Here is a 21,036-nt window from a genome sequence, read left to right as displayed (position 1 = left end):
ATAATAAACACAGGAAATGGCTACTTACATTCTTACCCCCAATCATGAAGAAGCCCTGAACATGAGCTTATAATACGATCCTGGAATACGCGGGGATGCAGCTGCCTAATTAGAGAAGGAGGCCCTAGATACCAGCTGTCTCTAGTGAATATTATTCTCCTTCAGGAGACATGGCTTATGAACAAGGGAGAATTTGATGGCTAGGTTTCCTTTAACAGAAACGGTAGAAAAGGTGAACTAGGCCATCCTTTTGGGGGATTAGTAACATTGGTGGCCTACCATGACAAGCTCAGTGACGTGTTATTTGAGTTGCGGTATGATCATATGTTAGTTATCAAAGTCCAAATCACTGATCAAACTGTGACTCTGATAAATAACATTTATTTACTCCCCCTAATGACTAGCTCTGGGTATCACTGCAGATGGCCATCTATGAGTTAATAACGAGATGGGCTTTGTTGCACACGAAAGGTAGTATTATTTTGGGAGGTGATTTTAATTCTAGATGCCTTGAGTATGCAGTAACTAAAGGCGGGGGGTTATGTAAACACAGACTGTGACAAAGTGAAGAAAGAGCGATGATAAATGCATGAAAGCAAAGGTAGAATTTTGTCATGATATGGATTTAGTGGTGTTGGTGAAGGGGGATGTCGCCCTGTGAAAAACCTGGGGGTCTGGCGATTGAAGCTCTATTATCGACTTTAGATTTGTCTCTGGTCCTTTGTACGAGATGGTAGAGAACCTTGATGTGTGCTTTGATTATTTGATTCTATCTGTACATTTTCAAACAGACTCATCTTGTCATGTCCAGAGAAGGTGGGAGAAGTATGGATAAAGTATACTCCGAATAGGCTAGAATGCTCTGACCGAAATCGTATTGGGATCTCCAACTATGTCTTTAATAACAGATGAATATAAACGGGGTCATTCATGGATTATTTGCGCCGAAAAAAAACATGATTTGTGCGCCATTCTGCCCACAAATCCCCATTTGTTAAACAGGGATTTGCGGGCAGAATGGCGCACAAATCCCGTTTTTTTCAGCGCAAATAATCCATGAATTACACCCAAAGTATTTACTTCAAACCACATAGTATTGTGGATCACTAATATCACAGACCAATTTCTGCCTATGGGTAGGAGTATGTTTGTGTATGATAAGAAAATTCAGAGGACAAGAGAAATGTGCCAGGATTTTAGGTATATAGACCATAGTATAAAACATTCCTTGGAGAAAATAAGAGCTATACAAAGAATTAAAAATAGCTATAGAAATTGTGTGCATCAGTACAACAGCTCAGAATATAATGTAAACTGGCAACTCATGTATGACATTTTAAATAAGGGTAATACAAAAAACCGGTGGTCTACTTTTAACGGGGTGGGCAAAGGAGACTTGAGTATCCCAGTTAAATTAGCAATACTAAATGGTGTGAGCTCATTGCAGGAAAATTCAAGTCTATTGATACCCCTACATGTATTGAGTTAGAAGAGGTGAACAAGTTTCATTCAAAGGACATATATTGGTCAATCTTAAAGTTAAAACCGTCGAGAGCCCAGGGCCCCCGATGGGGCCGCTAATGTTGTTTTAAGAGCGAATCGTATCGTTTGGGCGGGTATTCCAAGCAACTTATTTAATAAAGTGATTGAGCAAAAAGTAATCCCAGACTCCTAGAAGACCACGCATATTTTCCCTGTACACAAAAAAGGCTGCAGAGACAAACCCAAAATAATCGGTTACTCTTGCTTCTCGATGGGGCTGGCAAAGTCTTTTCTAGTTGTGTATTGAAGGAAATGAATGCATGGGCAGTGATGAACAGATTTTGAACAGTATACAGGTGGGATTTTGTAAGGGTCTGCCGATTATCTTTAACATCTTGATTGTAAAGGCTCTGCTCGCCCAGGCAAGAGAGCCTTGCAGTCCTCCCTTATAGATCCTATTTGTGGACTTTGCTGCAGCATTCGACTCAGTAAGCAGAGGCAAATTCTGGGACAAGCTAAAGACATGGGAGATACATAAACCCCTATCAATGTTATACCAATTACTACACGAATGAACGATGGGGCGAGTTCCACTTAATGGCTATCGTGGACTTTCTTTGTGTATTCTGATAGGGCGGGGCTGAGGCAAGGTTGTGCACTTGCCCCCTCGCCTATTCGATTTGTTTTTGACCGACATTGGAAAGTCTTTTGAAGGGGTTAACAATTTTCTGCCAAAATTGGGTGTGTTGCATGTCCCGTGGCTTGCCTTCGATACAATTTATGTGGGAATAACTAGAAGTGCTGTAGCGATTTTAAAGTATGCAAATGAGAATGGCTTGACAGTGAATCTTAGTAAATCTAATTAGAACACCCTAGCCGGTGTTTGGCATTGGTGATTGGTCAATCTGCGGGTTATACGCACTGGTATAGCCCGCAGATGGATTACAGCCCGTAGTTCGGGATGCATTCACTTACGTGAGCACTCGGGCTGTCGGCGGGCGGGGAAAGCAGCACAATTAGACGCGTTGGTCGTGTGGCATTTCGGAACGGAAAGAGTTAACTTTCGGTTCCGAAATGCATGTTGCAAAACCAACGTGTCCACGTAGGGACGCCCATGGGAAAAGAACACAGAAGTGAAAGCGAAAGCAACGCTTTCGGTTTGAATTTAGATAATGAAGGCTTTGGATAAGTGGAAAAGGGGCAGACATGAGCAGCAATATGCAACGTGGGACGTGTGGAAAGCTTTGTGTTTAGCAACGGAATTGAAAGTAATTTTGCACGCACCCCTGAACGTTTAAAAGAGCATGGAAATGGCAATATAAAAGAAAGGCACAGAAATGTATGTAAATTGCCTGTTTATTGAAAGTACGTGCAGATGCAGCCTGCAGATGTATATTAACTGTATGTTTGTGTATAGTAATTGGAACATTGCGTTTGTGTAGGGGGGGGCACACCTTTAATAAGCTTAATTGGAACAGGAGGCAGGTATACTCACACCTAATTCCACTTTAAAAGCATACTCCTCACACGCTAGCACCTTCCACCACCCTATAAAAAAGAATGATACATGTTTAATTGAAGTACAAAAATATGTCTGCAACATTAATTTACCATTTTGCAAACTTTTGTACTTCAATTAAACAGATCTCATTTATTCAACTTTATTTAAACACTGAGGGTGTTCTAATAGCGTTATAGGCCTGCAGCGAGGGCAGTATGAGGCGTTATGGTCCCTCACACCTCGTTAAAGACCCTCGCTTCGCTCGGGCCATTAACTAGGTTTTCAGGGCCCGGTACGGCCCTCGCTGCAGGTCTATAAAGCTATAGTATATGTGTTTTGGCAAAACGACGGGTATGAGTGAAGACATCTGACACATGATAGCAAGCTGGAAAAGGTTTCTCAATATTGCTATTTAAGGCTATGATATTACATATGATAGGACGAAAACTGTGCTGTTTGCTAAAAGGAAAACTAAAGCAACTTCCCTATTGATTGCTGTTCTCTTTACAAAGTCTCGAATGGCTGAGTATAGCCTAATTGGTCTCAGAATATACTGCCAGAAATTGATTCCAGCTATAATCTATGCCCTAGAAGCATCTTACAGTGACTGTGAAGAATGGGCAGATAAAGCAGATGGTACTACTTGGTGTAGATTACTGGGCCTTTCCAAAGCAACGCTGGTACACGCTATTTGCCTGGACTTCGGCGTAATCGATAGCTAACCTGATTAAGATCAATCAAGGTTCTCTGTACATTATCTTAGATTTTATCAAAATAGAGTTGCTAAATAGGTGTTCTAGAAATCTAGTCATCTTTCAGGATAGACGTGAAGAATTTTGTCCTTTAATCCCTTAGGTTCCAAATTGGTCTGAAAACGTTGGTGTATTATTTGGCAAATGTAAACTGTGGAGAAATGGGACTGTGTACCAAATCATGAACATGTTGGCAGATTGAAGTCTGTGTACCTTTTCTCGCATCAACAGCTGCATCTACTTCATTTTAACCTACCGACCCCTTCGGTGATGACAAATTTTAATGAAGAGATAGTCCAGATGCTACGGTGCTTCTGTGGCCCCCAATACCACCACCCTTTTGTTAGGGAATTTAAATCGGTGGAAGGTTAAAGGCATGGTCTAGTAAAAAATGTTATTTAAAAAATAGATAGGCAACATAAAAAAAAACTAGCATTCTCTTTTTTAAAACTTCCTATGTAAAATTTTGAGCTATTCAAGCTCAAAATTCGCAAAAGCAAGCACATGGGCGCATCCATTTTGTGAAATGGATGCCCTCCTGTGCTGGCTTTTGCAGCACTAATGAAGGAAAAGCCAGCCAGCTGTAGTAAACAAAAGCTACCGCTGGGTGGCTTTCCCTTCATTAGTGCTGTACGCGGAGGACGGGGACCGGAGACCAGAGCAGGAAAGCTGCAGCTGAATCTCGGTAAGTGCTATTTATTTATTTAAAAAAAAAATAAGCACTAGCTGCGTTTTTTTTTCTAGTTTTCCGAGCTGGAGGAGCCCGGAAAACTTAGAAATAAAACCGCAGCTTTAAAAACGTTGTATTTATGTTTGCGGTCGCTTTTGAAGTGACCGCAAACATAAATACAACGTTATTGTGTTGGAAAACGCTGCGGTTTTTCTTTCCAAGTTTCTCAGGCTCCTCCGGCTCGGAGGAGCCTGAGAAACTTGGAAAGAAAACCCACAGCATTTTCCAACACAATAACGTTGTATTTATGTTTGCGGTCGTTTCAAAAGCGACCGCAAACATAAATACGTTTTTAAAGCTGCGGTTTTATTTCTAAGATTTCCGGGCTCCTCCAGCACGGAAAACTAGAAAAAAAAACGCAGCTAGTGCTTATTTTTTTTTTTTTTAAATAAATAAATAGCACTTACCGAGATTCAGCTGCAGCTTTCCTGCTCTGGTCTCCGGTCCCCGTCCTCCGCGTACAGCACTAATGAAGGGAAAGCCACCCAGCGGTAGCTTTTGTTTACTACAGCTGGCTGGCTTTTCCTTCATTAGTGCCGCAAAAGCAAAAGCCATCACAGGAGGGCATCCATTTCACAAAATGGATGCGCCCATGTGCTTGCTTTTGCGATTTTGAGCTTGAATAGCTCAAAATTTTACATAGGAAGTTTTAAAAAAGAGAATGCTAGTATTTCTTTTTTATGTTGCCTATCTATTTTTTAAATACAATTTTTTACTAGACCATGCCTTTAACTCCTCCGATAAAGAGGCCCGGGAGCTGGAAAAAGCACTTGGAGACCTCAAGTACAAGTTTTGCCACAATGAGCCAGCCATGTAGAATGACAGCATTTTAGACTGGGTGGTGTGCTGTAATCTGGAAACCATAATTGAAGGAACTATCCCTTGCATTTGGTCACACCACTATCATGTGCATTTCCGTATTTTACCACAGGGCCCCGTACAAATGCCCAAAATTGCCATCAAAAGGTCCCAAGTAGGAATTTTAATAAAATTCTCCCATCAGATATTGCGACCTGTGCAAACTCCCTTATGGCCCAGACAACTGACACAGACTTGTGAAACCCTGCTAAACTACATTCACCACCACATTTCAAGTAATGGTGGACCTAATAGCCCTTGTCCGGTGGAAATCGGTCAGGGCTAACCATAGGCACCAAGGATGGTTTTCTCCCGCTCTTAAAGCCCAAAAGAGAAAAAAGGAAACTGGAACACCATTGGTTAAAGCATCCCACATCTGAGAATAAGAGCATATGGAAGGCTGAAGAAACGCGGTATAAATTGAACATAGTGGAAACCAAGAAACAACATCTCTACAATTATCAAATTAACAAGGCATCCAACTCCACTGGCAAGCTCTTTGAGATCTTAAGGTCTCTAGAAAAGCCCAAGGTGCAGTTCTGCACCGGCCAAACCGACATAGGCCGATTGCATCAAGGTTATAAAGGCATTTGAGGTGAAAATCTCAAGGCCAGGGAAACAATCCGTCATACAAGCTCAAGTCCCCCCCAACTTTAATTCCAAGGGAACAATATAAGATACACGATGCTGAAGGCTTTGCTTTCTCACCTATAACGACAACAGACATGAAGACTTTGCTGTCCACCATAAGACCGACTTCCTGTGCGGAGAACATCCTGCCACCAAGGATAATTTTGGAACATCAGGACCTATTTATTCCATTCTTTAGTTTTATGGTAAACTCTTTTAAAGACAATCACGTTGCAGAATCCATTAAGATAGTTACAGTAGCCCCACCAATTAAGAAACCGGGTCTAGCCCCAACAGACTCGAGCAATTTAAGGCCAATCACCAATTGCAATTTATTATTGAAAATCTTGAATAAGTGTGCCACAGTACAGTTCCAAAGATTTGTGGAAGCCAACAACATACTACATAAACAATAATCGGGTTTCAGGCCTGCACACAGTGGAGACAGCTTTTATCGACCTTCAGACTTGTATGCTTTGCATTATGGACAAGGGTAAAGCAGGTATTTTGGTCTTACTGGGTTTATGTTTGGCCTTCGATCTGCTTGCCCATGAACAACTACTGTGGTCATTGGAACACGCAGCTAATTGCACAAGAGGGGCAGTAAAATGGATTCAATCTTTCTAAACAATCGAAGGTCCAAAATCTATTGGGGCGAAGCCTTCACAAGTTTAATGATCATTAAATGCAGCGGGCTGCAGGGGGATAGCTTATCTCCTGTGTTTTTTAACCTATATCTCAGAACACTTTGCTCCCTCCTTGAGAGCTCTGGCGTTTTCTTTATGAATGAAGCTGACAATAGTAGGCTGGTATTGGAGTTGAGTGGCGAGTATGAGCAGGACGCTAGCAATCTTTGTGCAGTCTACATCGTGGAATCGTGGATGACTAGGAACTGGATGTTCCTAAATGGTGGTAAAACTGAACTACTTATTTTTTGCTCCTGGCAGGCTTGCGTTAAATTAAGACCAGACTACAAAAATGTTCAAATCAAAAATGGCATCATCTTAGCCCAGGATACGTTAAACACTAGGTATCACACTGGAGGGCTAATTTAGCTCAGAAACCCAGGTGAACCAAATGAATAAGAGCTGCCAATATAAACTCTGACTCCTCAGCCACTTAGACCATCAAGAAGAAACCATGGGGAGAACACATTTCGTCCGACAGAAGAGACTTGCACTGGCTGGCGGTGACGGAACGATTACATTTAAATCTATGACCATCATCCACCGCTGCCTCCATGGGACTGCTCCAGCCTACCTGAAAGCGCTCATCTCCCAGTACGTACCAGGAAGAGTCCGGCGCACGGAAACTCTGGGTCAGATCACCTGCACAAGCTTCAGACGCTCTAATGGGCTGGGCAGATCCTTCCCGGTAAGGGCTGCTAAAGTATGGAACGCCCTTCCAGTAGCTATTAGACTTGAAGGTAATAGCAAGGTTTTCCGAAATTTCTTGAAGACCTCACTTTTTAAATAAACGGGGCGTTAACCTGGGTCCATCTAGTCCCATTAATACTTTTTGTTTGTAAACGGTCTACACGTTGGGCCAGATTCCTGCGGGCATCGGTGCATTACAAATAAATAGTTCTTCCCATTCGAAAATCCACAATATATATTTCAAGTGCCCACCCCTGCCCTAAGAAGGTCTTTCTTTAATGCGTATAAGAATGAAGCAGCTAGAAGTGCTGCCGAATATAGGTGCATGGGAGGGATTGGCGCTGGATAAAAGGACATGTAGACTTTGCCTTAGGGGCAAGTTGAATCTGCACGCAATATATTTACATGCTGTCCCAGTATGAGATTCTTATATCTGGTATAATATAAATACAATGTAAATGACATTGAGTATATCAAAGATGAAGGTCAGGGCAAAGTTTATCATTAACCCTAGAGGTAACGTATGGAAAACGATAAACATCAAACTGGTATCCTTTGTTGAATATACGGTCTGTGACCGATCATATCAAATAACGTTCATTGAGCTTGATTGATTGGTTATTTGAGTGTAGGTTTGTGTATTTGAATATGTATATATTGGATGATTGGATGATGATAAACATATGGCCCTACTAGATAGATATTGGTACTGGGTTTTTGCTTGGAAGGTTATGAGTAGGTGTCTGCGATTGAATTTTTAGTTTGTTTTACTGAAACAGAATTTGATTTGACCTGATTAGAATAGTATAAAGATGAAGTAACTTGTATTGTATTTTATTGGAAGCAATATAATTTATTTTGTATTTATTGTTGATTATTTCTGTTGAATTGTTCAGTATGTAAAGTTAATTAAAACATACTAAATAAATAATAAAACAGTTAAAAAGTAAATTTTTCCCAGGGGAAACAAATGTACTAGTACATCCAAAGTTTAATTAAAATCCACACGCACGGTTTCAGGCCACCAGGGGGCGCACAGAGAAGTATCCTTTCCGTGTGAGCTCTGCAGGGCCCAAAAGCGGCTCGAGTCCCCGCAGAGGGAACCCCCCACCACTGAAAGTTGGAGATTTTAACGTTTGCAAGTGCTCCCCAGCACCCGAGAAAAAATCTGAGGAAAATCGGAGCAGATTTAGCTGAGAAAGTTGCATTTTACGACACAACAGAAGGCAGTGCCACAAACAGTGAATCCCATGGGCACCGGGTGGGCTGAGGCTGGGCCGTTGCCACCTGACAAGTGCCAAGACCACTGTGTCACTGAGGGGGCACCCCCGACTGGAGTCGTGCACCAGTAGCACCGTGGGGAGCAGCAGAACTTTTTCCGCGACCAAAGCTGGTCCAGAGGAATAAGAGCCGCCCGCTGCATAGCTCTGTGACGTGCGCACCCAGGACCGGCAAGCCTGCAAACAACGCCTGGCCCCCAGCCCCCGTGGTGGGCGCGTCTACTTAATGGCCCCTGTTGGTGTGCCTCCGCGGACCTCCCGCCGGAGACACGCACTGTTGGAACCCTGGCCTTGTGACGGGCGGCCCTCAGAGACGCAAGACTGCACAGACACCGAGACAGGTCTACAGTCATCCAAGTGCATGGTCCCATCTGCAATGGAGCCGTCCACCAGTAAGTGAAACCCCCCCTACCCCAAGGAGAGGGACAGTAATATCACAGTGCCCCCGGCCTCATTGCCACGTGGAGTTGCTTGCCACCCCAGAGCCCCTCGATGGTATACGCCACGGCCTACGCAGCAGCCTCCCCCACCCAGCGCACACCGCTCTGCCATCATAAATTTTAGAGCGCAGAGGAGAAGGGAGACTAACATCAGACAAGCTACAACCAGGCAGAGTGCGGTTCTGGCACTCAGGGGGACAGTGTCAATCACGCATCAACCCCAAAGATACAGTTTCCCCCACGGTGACTGAAGTGTGCCCCTCTCCCTATGACATTAGTTACTGCAACAAGTACCATCTGTTCAACATACCGCACAGGTGACAGCGCGTGCAGATAAATAAGGACCATGTGCGCACAACAGATGAAGATGGCACTATAATGCTCATACAGTGGGTAGAGCACAAGGCAACCTCATCTGCGGCCTCGCTGCTGATTAGAGTGCTCTGAGACTGTCTGAACTACTGGAATCATTCTGAAAGCATCTGGAGATAAGGCGGATCGCGAGGAGGTGTCCCTCCTGCACTGAGGTATTGGGTGTTCAGGGCACAGGGGGAAAAGCGTTAAGGCAGCTGATGCTCACAACTGAACGTACAAATCAAGTGGAAGCACGGAGGGCACCAACGGGACATTCCGCCACACTGTTGCAGCCCATTTAATACAGCTGCATGGGGTAAACCACCGACTGATGTACCCAAAGGAGGCACAATCCGCCCCCGGGGAGTATGATTGAACTCAACTCAAACGAATGTAGAAGATCATACAGAAGACTCCAAGATAAAGTGGAAAGGACCTAGCTGCTCTGTGCATTCAACTCCAATCGGGCCACAATGTGGTGATAGAGGGTTGGGCGCTTGTGCAGCAGGGCATGTGCCCTCCTCACGAGGACGCTCATCCAGGGACATGGAATAGGCGCCTGGGGTAACTTGGAGTACTCCACACAAATCCTTGAACTTTAAAGTCACATCTACGAGAAGGCTGGGCCCCCACTCTTGGGGTGTGTGCCCTCTTCTCCACTAGGGGGGACTACACACTGCTCCAGTCACGTGATTTAGAAGAAAGACCAACCATAACGAGATCAGTCAATTGAAATACCTGGTGCCACGATCATGTGGACATCAGGGAGAAACTCGCACCATATAGATTCTCCCCACACAGCTCTGATACGACTAGCTCCTCAAACACCAGAAGGGCGACCCTGGGAGCGGAAGCAGCTGCGACCAAGGCAGATGTCGCGGACCTATTGAATGAAATGAAAACTATGACACCCGACATAGGCGGAAAGGTCGACAAAATAATGCAAAGAATAGACAAGATGGCAGAGAGACTTGAAGAGGTTGAACACAACCAATCTTCACTTAGCACACTGGAATCCCAAATGGACCAGAAAATCGGACATTGAAGCGAGAGAAGAGGAATTCCGCCTGAAAATGGACGATTTCCAGAATTGCGAGCGACGTAATAACTTAAGTATTTTTGGTATCCCAGAACGGGAAGGTGAAACGGAGCTAGACCTAAAAGGGACAGTTTATACACTGATTAAGCTCTTGTTTGAGGATGATTCCATTGATGAGCCCAAGATAGATCGGATACACAGAGCCAGAGGTTCTGCAGGGGGACCTAAGATAGTCTTGGCGCGGTTCCACAATTATGCGGATAAAGCCAGGGTCCTGGAGAAGGCTAAGCGTAGTGAACAGATCTCCCTGGATACAGCCAAGGTATCGAATTCGATCTGTTGGCCCTCACACTGGCAATGAGAAGAAAATGTGTCCCGCTCAATAAATGGCTGAAGGAGAAGGGCGTCTGATATCGTTGGGGATACCCCTTCTTGCTTACATTTGAATGGGAAGGTAGCACGATAAGACTAAAATCAGAGAGAGATATCTAGAGCTGTACAGCTGCTTTACTAGGCGCACCAGGAGAGGATGCTAATGGTGAAGAAAGGAAGACAGATGACCGAGAATGGTGAATAAAAGGCCCGAAACGAGGACGGATACCTGGGTCGAGGAAATTCAGGAGGATGAATGTGTCCCCGGACATGGAACATTAAGTGGGTAACCACAGGTGTGCCGTGGAAGTAGGTACTTGCGCACATGGACCCGCGATGGAAGACTATCAGATGACTTTCTAGAGGCATACCGGAGATACCGGTGGTCGAGCACCAAGAGTGCCAAGTTAGCAGCTTCACAGCTAGGTGAGATCTACCAATAGACATGCGCACCTTTGCGGGCCACTGCTGGGGAGGTGTGGCCCTGAAGGAGGGACGAGCCTGTCCAGGGCATAACCTATAGTGATGAGGGTGAGGAATTCTCTAATAAACATTACTTGTTATAAGATTGTTGAGGGTGGGGGAAGGGGAGGAGTTTGGGCTCAAGGTTAAGTGGGACATTATGAGATGGGGCCGCAAGCAGAGCGGTCTCCGCTGGTGGTCTGAGACCGGCCTGGTGCAGATGACCCGGAGGGATCGGACGCCTAGAGGGAAGGGTTGGGGAGGGGGAGGAGGGAACTGGAACAGGCTGCCCCAGAGTTGGGTGGTGGACATTGAGGAAAGATGACAGATAGCGGTGTGGGCTCATGGGGTGAATGATACATACATGAAAGAAGAAATGGTGACAATACCCGATTTCCTGGGGGAGGGGGGTGGACCTTTCAGAGTGGGCACGCTCAATGTAAAGGGCCTTAATTCACCCACAAAGCGATCATTGGTCTGTAGGGAGTTCAAGCGGGCACGATTGAACGTGCGCTTCCTCCAGTAACCCAATTACATGCGAGGGGAGGAGCGCAGGGTCCTGCATCCCAGATTGGGAACAGAGTAGTGGGGCTCCTGCCCCCTGCGGAAAGCAGGGGTGGGAATGCTAATAAAGAAAGGGTTGAAGCTGGAAGAGGCCAAGGTGTAGGCGGATAAAGAGGTGAGGGCTCTCGTGATCATGGGGAAGGTATGTGACAGAATATGCACATTTGCGACACTATGCTCCAAATACGGGACAATACATTCTTACAGCGTACAATTCCAAAGATGATGCTGGAAGCCAAAAGCTACGTGGTATTAGGGGGGGGCATTAATTTATGGATAGACCCCGAATTAGACAGGAAGTCCGGCAACCCACAATCATGTGAACCCGCAGATGGTGGCCGAGCAGGGGTAGTGGAGATGTTGAGGACATGAACTACAGGACATCTTGCGAGCACTGCACCCAGACGAGGGATACACTTTTTTTCATCACCCCACTCCACGTTCACCAGAATAGCTTATTTATACCTTTCTCAGGGAGTGGGCCAAGTAGCTACTGCTTCCGAAATAGTTCCTATTTCATGGTCGGACCACAATATGGTCACTGTCAATATTAATCTGCGGACCTTACCGCACAGGGGAGTGAAATGGCACTGTAATGAGAACCTGTGGAAAGATCAAGTATTCCGTGAAGAAAGGGATAGAGGAATACTTTGAACTCCACAATACAGGGGGAAGTGCTCAAGAGAACGGTCTGGGAAGCTGGTAAGGCGACATGGAGGGGGATATTGATTGGGGAAGGTCTGAGAAAGAAGCGCGAGAGGGCACTGATAGAGAACAGGCTGAGGGAGAAAATTACACAGCTGGACGCTGCTGCCTGTGAATCCAACGAGGATCGAGCAGAAAAGGTAGCTGAAGCTAAGCAGAAAAGAGAGGAGCTTCGGCTCCTGGAGGCGGCCCAGGTTGTTCGCAAATTTCAGTTCCTAAAACAAAAACACCATGAAAAGGGAGACAAGGCACACGCCCTACTCGCGGGTAGATTAAGAGGGCAACGTGCTGAATGAGCGATTCACAGCATAGAGAGGGAGGTGGGTGCGTTAACAACAGACCCGAAGGAAATCCTAGAGGTGTTCGTGATGTTCTATGAGGGATTATACAAGTCGGAAACGCCAAAAGAACAAACAGAGATAGGCCAATACCTGCAAGGGGTGGACATGCCACAGCTCTCTCACGAAGATAGGGAATTATTAGATGCCCCAATTACAAGTGAGGAGATCGAGAAGGTGATTAAGAGGCTACGGATGGGGAAAGCGCCTGGCAACGATGGGTGTACGGCCGGCTTTTATAAGACGTTCATGTCCTCTTTGCTCCCCTTTATGGTGGAGCTATTTAACGATATCCTCTTGACGGTGTGGCTCCAGACTCCTTTTCGGAGGCACTCATTTCAGTGATCCCCAAGGAAGGTAGAAATCCTAATCAATGTGGGTCTTACCGCCCGATCTCATTGTTGAACATCGACGCTAAAATCTATACACGAGTGCTGGCTGCTAGACTCGAAATCCACATGCTCTGACTGATCCATTCTGATCAGGTGGGATTCATCCTAGGGAGGCAGGGAGCGTATACTATGCGCAAAGCACTGCACTTTATTCATGAGTCCGTGAAAATGACAGGGGACCCCGCTCTACTGTCAGTGGATGCGGAAAATGCGTTTGATAGAGTTGAATGGGGATTTCTAGAGGCGGTGTTAGAGAAAGTGGGACTGGGGCATACATTTAGGAAAGGGGTCAAAGCTGTATATACTTCACCGAAGGCATCGGTAGCTGCCAACTCAGAGTACTCGCGGTGGTTCCATCTGGAGTAAGGCACGAAACAGGGCTGCCCCTCTGTGCGATACTGTTTGCACTCTCCCTGGAGCCCCTCGCTCAGAGGCTTAGAATGGATCGGCAGGTCGAGGGACTGCAGGTGAACGGGAAGGAATAAAGTGGCCCTTTACGGCGACGATATTCTCCTGCACATAAAAAATTCCATGATGTCAATACCAAGGGCGATACAATTGATAAAATAGTTACTGAGCACTTTCAGGTTTTAAAATCAACCGATCCAAGTCAATATTATGCCCGCTAAGAGAACCTGACGCAGAAACCACCAACAGATTAACCACTCTTGGCCTTAAAATTGGTGGAACCACTCTCCGCTATTTGGGGATAAACCTGACACAGGACTTGAACACACTATATGAAGCCAATTACCCTAGCCTCATAGCTAGTTTACACGAAGATTTAAAGAAATGGCAGCACCTCACAATCTCATGGATCAGAGATCAGAAGGCTAAATGCAGTCAAAATGGTGTGCCTCCCGAGATTCCTCTATCCGTTCCAAATGCTTCCTCTACATCTTCCAGGGACATTCTTAAGTGAAACCAAGAGAGCCACCCTAAAGTTCTTATGGCAGGGGAAAAGAGAAAGAATAGCCTATGATACCCTCGTTTTACCTAAGGCAAAAGGGGGAGTGGGTCTTGCCGACCTTAAAAATACTTTCTGGCCTTCTAACTGAGGGTTATGGTTCCCCACTTGAAAGGACGGACGGGGTTGCAGTGGGTGGATCTTGCTAATTGCAACCTTGCACAGGCCACTGTCGGAGTGGTTATGGGTCCTGAGGGACAAATTGCTCAGAAGGCTCTGAAACCACCCAATACTGGGCACATTATGGGGGATATGAAGGGAAGGGGTAAATATGAGAGGGAGGAATAACCACATGACAATCTCCTCTGAGCCATATATGGGCTCTGGAAATCCGTGACCAGATCCCGAATCTTGATCGGTTCCAGACATGGTTCGAGGCAGGACTTGAGAGGGTGGGGCAACTCTGGAGAGGGGGACACTTCCTTATGATCCCTGAACTTGAAGACTCTTTGGGGATACACCCAATATCAGTGTTCTCTTTCCTGCAACTTAAGGGGGTCCTCACAAGGCGAGAATGGAAGGAAAGGATACAGCGCGATCTTACACAGTTTGAGAAACTACTATATACTACGACAGAAACCTAATATTTTATCTCGGCCATGTACAAAGCCCTGATACACGCAGGGAGGGGTTCCACTGCTCGTCTGAGGGAAAGGTGGGAGTGGGACCTGGAAATAGAATTAGATCCAGAATTATGGGCAGAGATCTGCACAGGAGCCTCCCAAACATCCATAGCGGCACAGTACAAGTTGCATGCCATCAAACTTCTCCACAGGTGGCAGTATGACCCTGAAAGGCTATCCAAAACGTTTGTCAACTAGTCCCAAGTGCTAGCGTCAACGTGGGGAGAAGGCCAACTACTGGCATATGTGGTGGGGTGCCCCCGGGTGAAGGTGTATTGGTATGAGGTCCTGGGGTGGATCAAGCAGGTTGATGGGATCACCAGGGAGATGGCACCCCTCTTAATTCTATTTGGCTTGGAAGAGTGTGAAGGGGAGGTGAGAAGGTTTACCAGAATAGTGGCTCCACTCCTCCTGGCGACGAGGGCTTGCCTGGTGCCTAAATGGAAAGCTGAATCCCAACCGAGTAAGAGAGAATGGGTTACAGTCGCCACAAATATTTGTGTAATGGAGAGAATCACAGCATCACTCCACGGGAACACCGCACAATACGAGATGATTTGGAACAATTTTGTGAAGGAATATGTTGGTGGTAGCCCACAGGAACCATCAGAGAGGACATAGAAGTTGTTCTACCCTTTTGTGTACGACTACAAATACATTGTAGGGCTCATGCCGAAAAGGATTGCCATCTGAAGGCCAATAGAAAATGATGCCATTTCCACAATTGTTGTGGAAGGGACAGTTGTTAACTCTGAAAGTGTTCACCAAGAGCACACACGCTAGTATAGAGGACACGAACAAGGAATTGAGCTTATCAATGCGAGGGACAACGTTCCAGGGGAGGGGAGGAGGGAAGTCGGGCGGGAGTGGTTGGAACGAAAAGTTGGTTTAATGACTTCATGTTATTTTGGAAGGATGGGGAAGGGAGGGGTTGTGGGTGCCCAGTTTTAATATTATTCAACGGAAATGTAAAAGTTGTATATTATGTTTTGCAAAACCTAATAAAATAAATTGAAAAAAATAAATCAACGCGCACCAGGACCACAGACAGGATGACACCCCGGTTTCCAGAATTTGCACTCGATTCAGAATATCGATGCAGCAGGGTTATACTGTGAAAGAAACACTTTTGTTTGCAATACTTTAAAATCTCATAATGCCCCTATTTCTTCCTTTTACAAAATGTGCACATAGGATCTTTTTGTCTAGGTACGGAACTTCACACTCTTTAGCACATCACCTCATTTCCTTGGAATGTGTCTGTTGTTTATGTGTTTTATTGAAGTAGTTTGTCTTGCTTATATATTTAGACAGTTTGTTTTTATAATATTAAATAACTAATGGCAGTATGCCTACGCATGTTTTTGTGGATATTTTGTAGCGCAAGAAGTGTGGACAGTCCAGGAGCTCCCCTTTAAAAATTTGAATTAAAAAGAGGGTCCAATGTCCCCAAAACAAAATAAATGCACAAGTTGAACGACAAAGACTCACTCACCTTCAAACTCAATGAGAAAAATACAGTTGAGTCCAGAAGTTGCGCTGGGAAGCACAGGACAAAGGGTAAGATTTGCAAATAGAAAATCTCTCTAACATCTGTAGGACCGCAATAACTTCTTGCAGAGCTGACTGCAAAGTAGCAGCCCTTAATGTTCGACTGAACAGGCTCAACAAAAGCAAGAAAGGTAAGTAAATAACGAATTCATTTTTGTTCCTCATTGATTTAAAGGAATAGGAAATAATTGTGCTTGTATTTTTGCAGCTTAAAGTTAAATTTGAAATCTTTTTTTTAAATGTGGCCCCTAAAAATATGATTTTGCTCCTAAAACGTTAGAATTAGGAGCCAAGGACTCCCTAGTTAAAAGGTTAGTCTAGACTAACATTGGCCCATTTCACTTGTTCATTCCTCAGAATCCTGTCCTCAAAATTAGTCGCCAGAGAGTAGTTCTAGGTCAAAACACATGCCATGTTAAAAAATGCAGGTTCATAACAGCCCTACACAGGTCCACTAACATGCAGCATTGACATAATAGCTGATCTACTGTCATGTTCCTTCCATCGCCTAACAATATTTGAGCACTGGATGTAGGGTTGTACTAGACAGTCTTCACTAATGCTCTGAGTCCCACTGCTGTTATCTTGCATTAAGAATCGATTTGGAATTTTCTTGCTAATAGGCCCACATATATTTGAATAGAAATACATTGTCTTCTCCCGTATTGTACCGACTGCTGGCAGGAACTTTCTACCACACATCTACCAGCATCCACGATACTTGATCCAGTACACCCATGCAATCAAATGCTTGAATTTCGAACTATGCGATTGTTTACGGTATTAAAAAAACAGTGTACTTTCCAAACATTTTCTCTGGATGTTGTCCCAGAAGCTATTTTTATAAGCCCTGCGGCAGAGAGGGCAACATTTTTTTCTTTTACTTCATTTTTTGTACACTGCCACCCTGCTAACCTAGCCTTTCAATGTTCCATCGTCTGACCAGATGTAAAAACTACTTTATGCTACTTTTATATGCCCGGTTGGGACCAGCCATTGATTTAGCAGGACTTCCATATCCCAGGTCAATACAAACGAAAAAAGCAGATGGTCATCATCCTGCTACATTTGCTGCAGATTTGAGACTGGAGGCGTGAACTCTACTTTTGTGTATGTGAACACTGTGGCTACACCTAAAAACAAATACAAAAATGCAACTCATTACAAGTAATTTTGAAATGTAAAATGAGCAACTAAAGTGCTTCAAAGTCCTGTTTTTTAAAACTCTTGCAGTTATCCATTTTGTATTTGGGATTTAGTTTGGATTTAGTAAGCGCTATACGCCAAAGCACTGTACAATCATCACATCACGGAACAATATTTATGAACCACAAAAACGAAAGGAGATGAGATTTAAGAGCAGAACTAAAAAGAATAGGATGAAATAGAAAAAAGAGAAATAGTATCACAATGCAAAGGAGAAAGTACAGAAATAGAACGAAAATGATATTGAACACATTGGGTGGGCGAGGAACAGTGAGAAGAGAGACTGAGAAGGAAGAGAACGAGAGGGAATGTAAAAAGAAACCAATGAAGAAAGATTAGGAGAAAGGTTGCGAAGAGATTTAAGAACATACAAAGAAAATCAAATTTAAGATGAGTGAAAAGAAATCCAGCCAAAAGAGGATAATAATAAACACAAATGCTCACTACATGCCAATCACCCTCAAGATTTTTTAACGTGTGTGTTTGATTGATTCAATGTCCCGAAGGCAATGATCAAACATCAGCACCCCGTCCAGCATGCTTGCAGGCCCTCTTTTCCTAGAAGTAGCTTGTGTTTGTTTACTGCAGTCAGAGCAGTGAATTCCAAACACACACTGCGGAGTTATAACTTTTATAAGGCAGACACACGTCAGTATTATGAAAGTTAAACCACCACTGGCAAACATGCCCAGTTTAGCTGAATGGAAGTAGAAATGCAGCAAAATAAGACATTGTTGCTGTGTCTGTACAGTTGAATTCGAAAGAAACATTCAACTGTAAAGTTACAGCATGGGTGTTTTCTTCACTTTAACAAACACAAATGGCTCACTACGTGTCAATCACCCACTGGACTTTAACAAAGATTGGGCAGGGCTCCATATACATAACAGGGGCACCCGCAAATATTTGAGTACCATTTTTAATGTAATGTACTCTGGGCCCTGCCCGGTATCGCTGCCATAGTATTCGTAAGATGCTCGAGTGGCTAGCTAGCCCACAAGTTTAAAGGGCAAGAGTCCTAATGAAAGTTTAATTTACCGTTTAAGGTAATCCAGAAAATTGAACTCTCGCTCAGACACATGGACAGCAGCCAGCTCCTCTGCTTCTTCTTCGCCGCCATTTTCATCAGACTCTTCTGCTTCAGCAGCTGCTGCCGGTGTTTGACCTAGTAATCGAGAGCACCAAATAGACAATCAATTACACTAAATACTCAAGTGACTTGGAGAGGGTGGAGAAAGATTTGAAAATGTAAAAGAAGAAAGCTTTGAAATAGGGTGTGTTGTTGTGGATTGTAACTAAGGTCATTAAAGGAGAACAGAGGAAGGAGAAGGAGCAACAGGGTATATAACGGGATACACTGTAAGGCCATAACTCACGTGGTAGGTTGGCAAAAAGAATTTGCCGTAAAAGCTGAAACTCCTCTTCAGGATCTAGATCAGGAGAGCCAAACACATCACCTTCTGGCCACACCTCCCTGCAAAGAGGACCAACGCCCACGTGAGAATATAAGGCAGTCGAATATATAGCAACTAAGTTAAGAGGAACCCTTTTGATGTGCAATGCACATCCTTTGTGTTAAAACACATACCCAACCATCAAAACACTCAAGGCACCTTTTAGTAACACTCCCAAGTAACACCCAAATCCCTCTCTGAAGGGGATATACATGCTACAAAACACACAAGTTCATGTGGGCTCAGCTTACTCTTTTTCTTGCTAACCCCATAATTGAGTAGCCTGTTCCGCTTCCCAAACCGCATCAGAGTCTTCAAATCAGATTTTGAGAGCTTCTTTCCTGAATGCAAATGAAGCTGTGAAACAGCAGGCACTGCCTAGGTTAGGGGAGATTTCTCTCTTTGGTTCCATTTCTATGTCCCAGATACATCACTTCACTAAATGTGTTCTTGGCTCTCCAAGTTGTAAAATGGCCAGAGCAGTCAATGCAACCCTTCAGCAATTCTTAATTTCATTTTCAGCTTTTATATGTCATATAAGACAGTTATATGTTATAAAGTGACAGCACACAATTCTCTATGCATCAATGTATAAACATACATAGGTATCATAAAAGGCGTGATACAACTTTATGCTCTGAAATTACTAAAATTAATAACATGACAATCTCAAAATGCAAAGCAAAAAAACAAGAATGTATTCAATTTTATTCAATAGAAACATGGCTTAGATTGTATTTATTTGAAGAACAGGGATACCCATTTTGATCAGAAATGACTTACAATAACAGATGGCTGAAACTTTATTTTTATTTTTTGTGCAGGCGCTTATACATACAAAAATTGTGTTTTAAAGCGCCCACAGGACAAAGGGGGGGGGGGGGACAGGGGAACAAAGGCAAAAGAATAAAGAGAAGATCAGGGAAGAGGGGGGGCCCTACTGTGCCGTGTAAGCATTCAGAACATGCAAGTGCAGGGAAAGAGCGGGACAGGGAAGGGGGTAAGTGTTAGGAGTTCCACAGATGGAAGTGCCACGGAGTGCAACAGGAAGTGTCTGGCAGAGATCCCTATGTGCCAAGCGGTCACCTGCTATTAATAAGTCCTGACCTGTGGAAACACAGCCGTTGGATTGGGTGCCTGAAGCCAGGTGCTAGGATGGTGCGAAAGGCTAAAGGCGATTTAGCACATAGAGTCCCAGGCCACCCATCTCAGCAACTGTGGGGCATTAACACAGGAGTGAGAGGGGGAAGGAGAGGGTGAAGCGGAAAGTCTTGAGGAGCTTCCGGAATTTGAGACGGTCCGGCTAATGACGGAGAGGAGGGGGGAAGCTGTTCCAGAGGAGGGAGCCAAGGAGAGAGATCTGCCACCAGCTCGTTGCTTGGAAAAGCACCCGACATGCAGACGGTTGGAGACGGAGGACCGCAAGGATCTGGAAAGAAAGTATTTGGTAAGAGCAAGCTATAGATAGATTGGTGCTTGGCCCCAGACAGCCTTATGGATGTTGCAGAGGGATTTAAATTTGATCCTTGCGGCAACTGAGAGCCAGTGGAGGGGTTTTAGGGCTGAGAGATAGAGTCCCTGGGCTTGAATCCAAGGATAAGTCTTGAAGCCCTATTCTGGATAAACTGGAGGGGGTAGAGAGATTAAGGAAGAGACTGTTGCAACGGTCAAGCCTTGAGAGTACCAGAGCTCTAGAGACGTTGAGATCGGCGTAAAAGTGAGGAAAGGAAGGATACCTCTGAGGAATTGGAGTTGAAAATGGGCCTTCTTGGCAAGGTCCAAGATGTGAGGGAGGAAAGATGTAGGAGTTGAAAATGACTCCAAGGTTTCTGGCTTCAGATGCAGAAGAAGGGGGGAGCCCATAGAGGGTGGCCAAAGTGAAGGGAGGAAAGAGGAAGCAGGAGTCCCAATAGGAAGTATCTCAGTCTTGCTGGCATTGAGAGAAAGATCATTGGAGGTA

At 44.6% G+C, this 21,036-nt stretch overlaps 1 protein-coding gene across 3 annotated transcripts in view; it reads right to left on the bottom strand.

Annotated features, from left to right (window-relative positions):
* Positions 1-21,036, bottom strand: part of TIMELESS (timeless circadian regulator) — a 1,506,051-nt gene that overhangs the window by 531,457 nt on the left and 953,558 nt on the right. For all 3 annotated transcript variants that reach the window (XM_069653695.1, XM_069653693.1, XM_069653694.1), the window contains 2 exons: positions 18,999-19,096; positions 18,661-18,787 (listed from right to left, as the gene is read on the bottom strand). In XM_069653695.1, the coding sequence (XP_069509796.1) occupies positions 18,661-18,787; positions 18,999-19,096 (225 nt within the window). The remainder of the gene's footprint in view (positions 1-18,660; positions 18,788-18,998; positions 19,097-21,036) is intronic.

The sequence above is a fragment of the Ambystoma mexicanum genome, chromosome 3q (genome assembly GCF_040938575.1).
Source record: "Ambystoma mexicanum isolate Mex_15411 chromosome 3q, UKY_AmexF1_1, whole genome shotgun sequence".
In the NCBI taxonomy this organism is placed as follows: domain Eukaryota; kingdom Metazoa; phylum Chordata; class Amphibia; order Caudata; family Ambystomatidae; genus Ambystoma; species Ambystoma mexicanum.
This window is presented reverse-complemented; position numbering and strand designations above follow the sequence as displayed.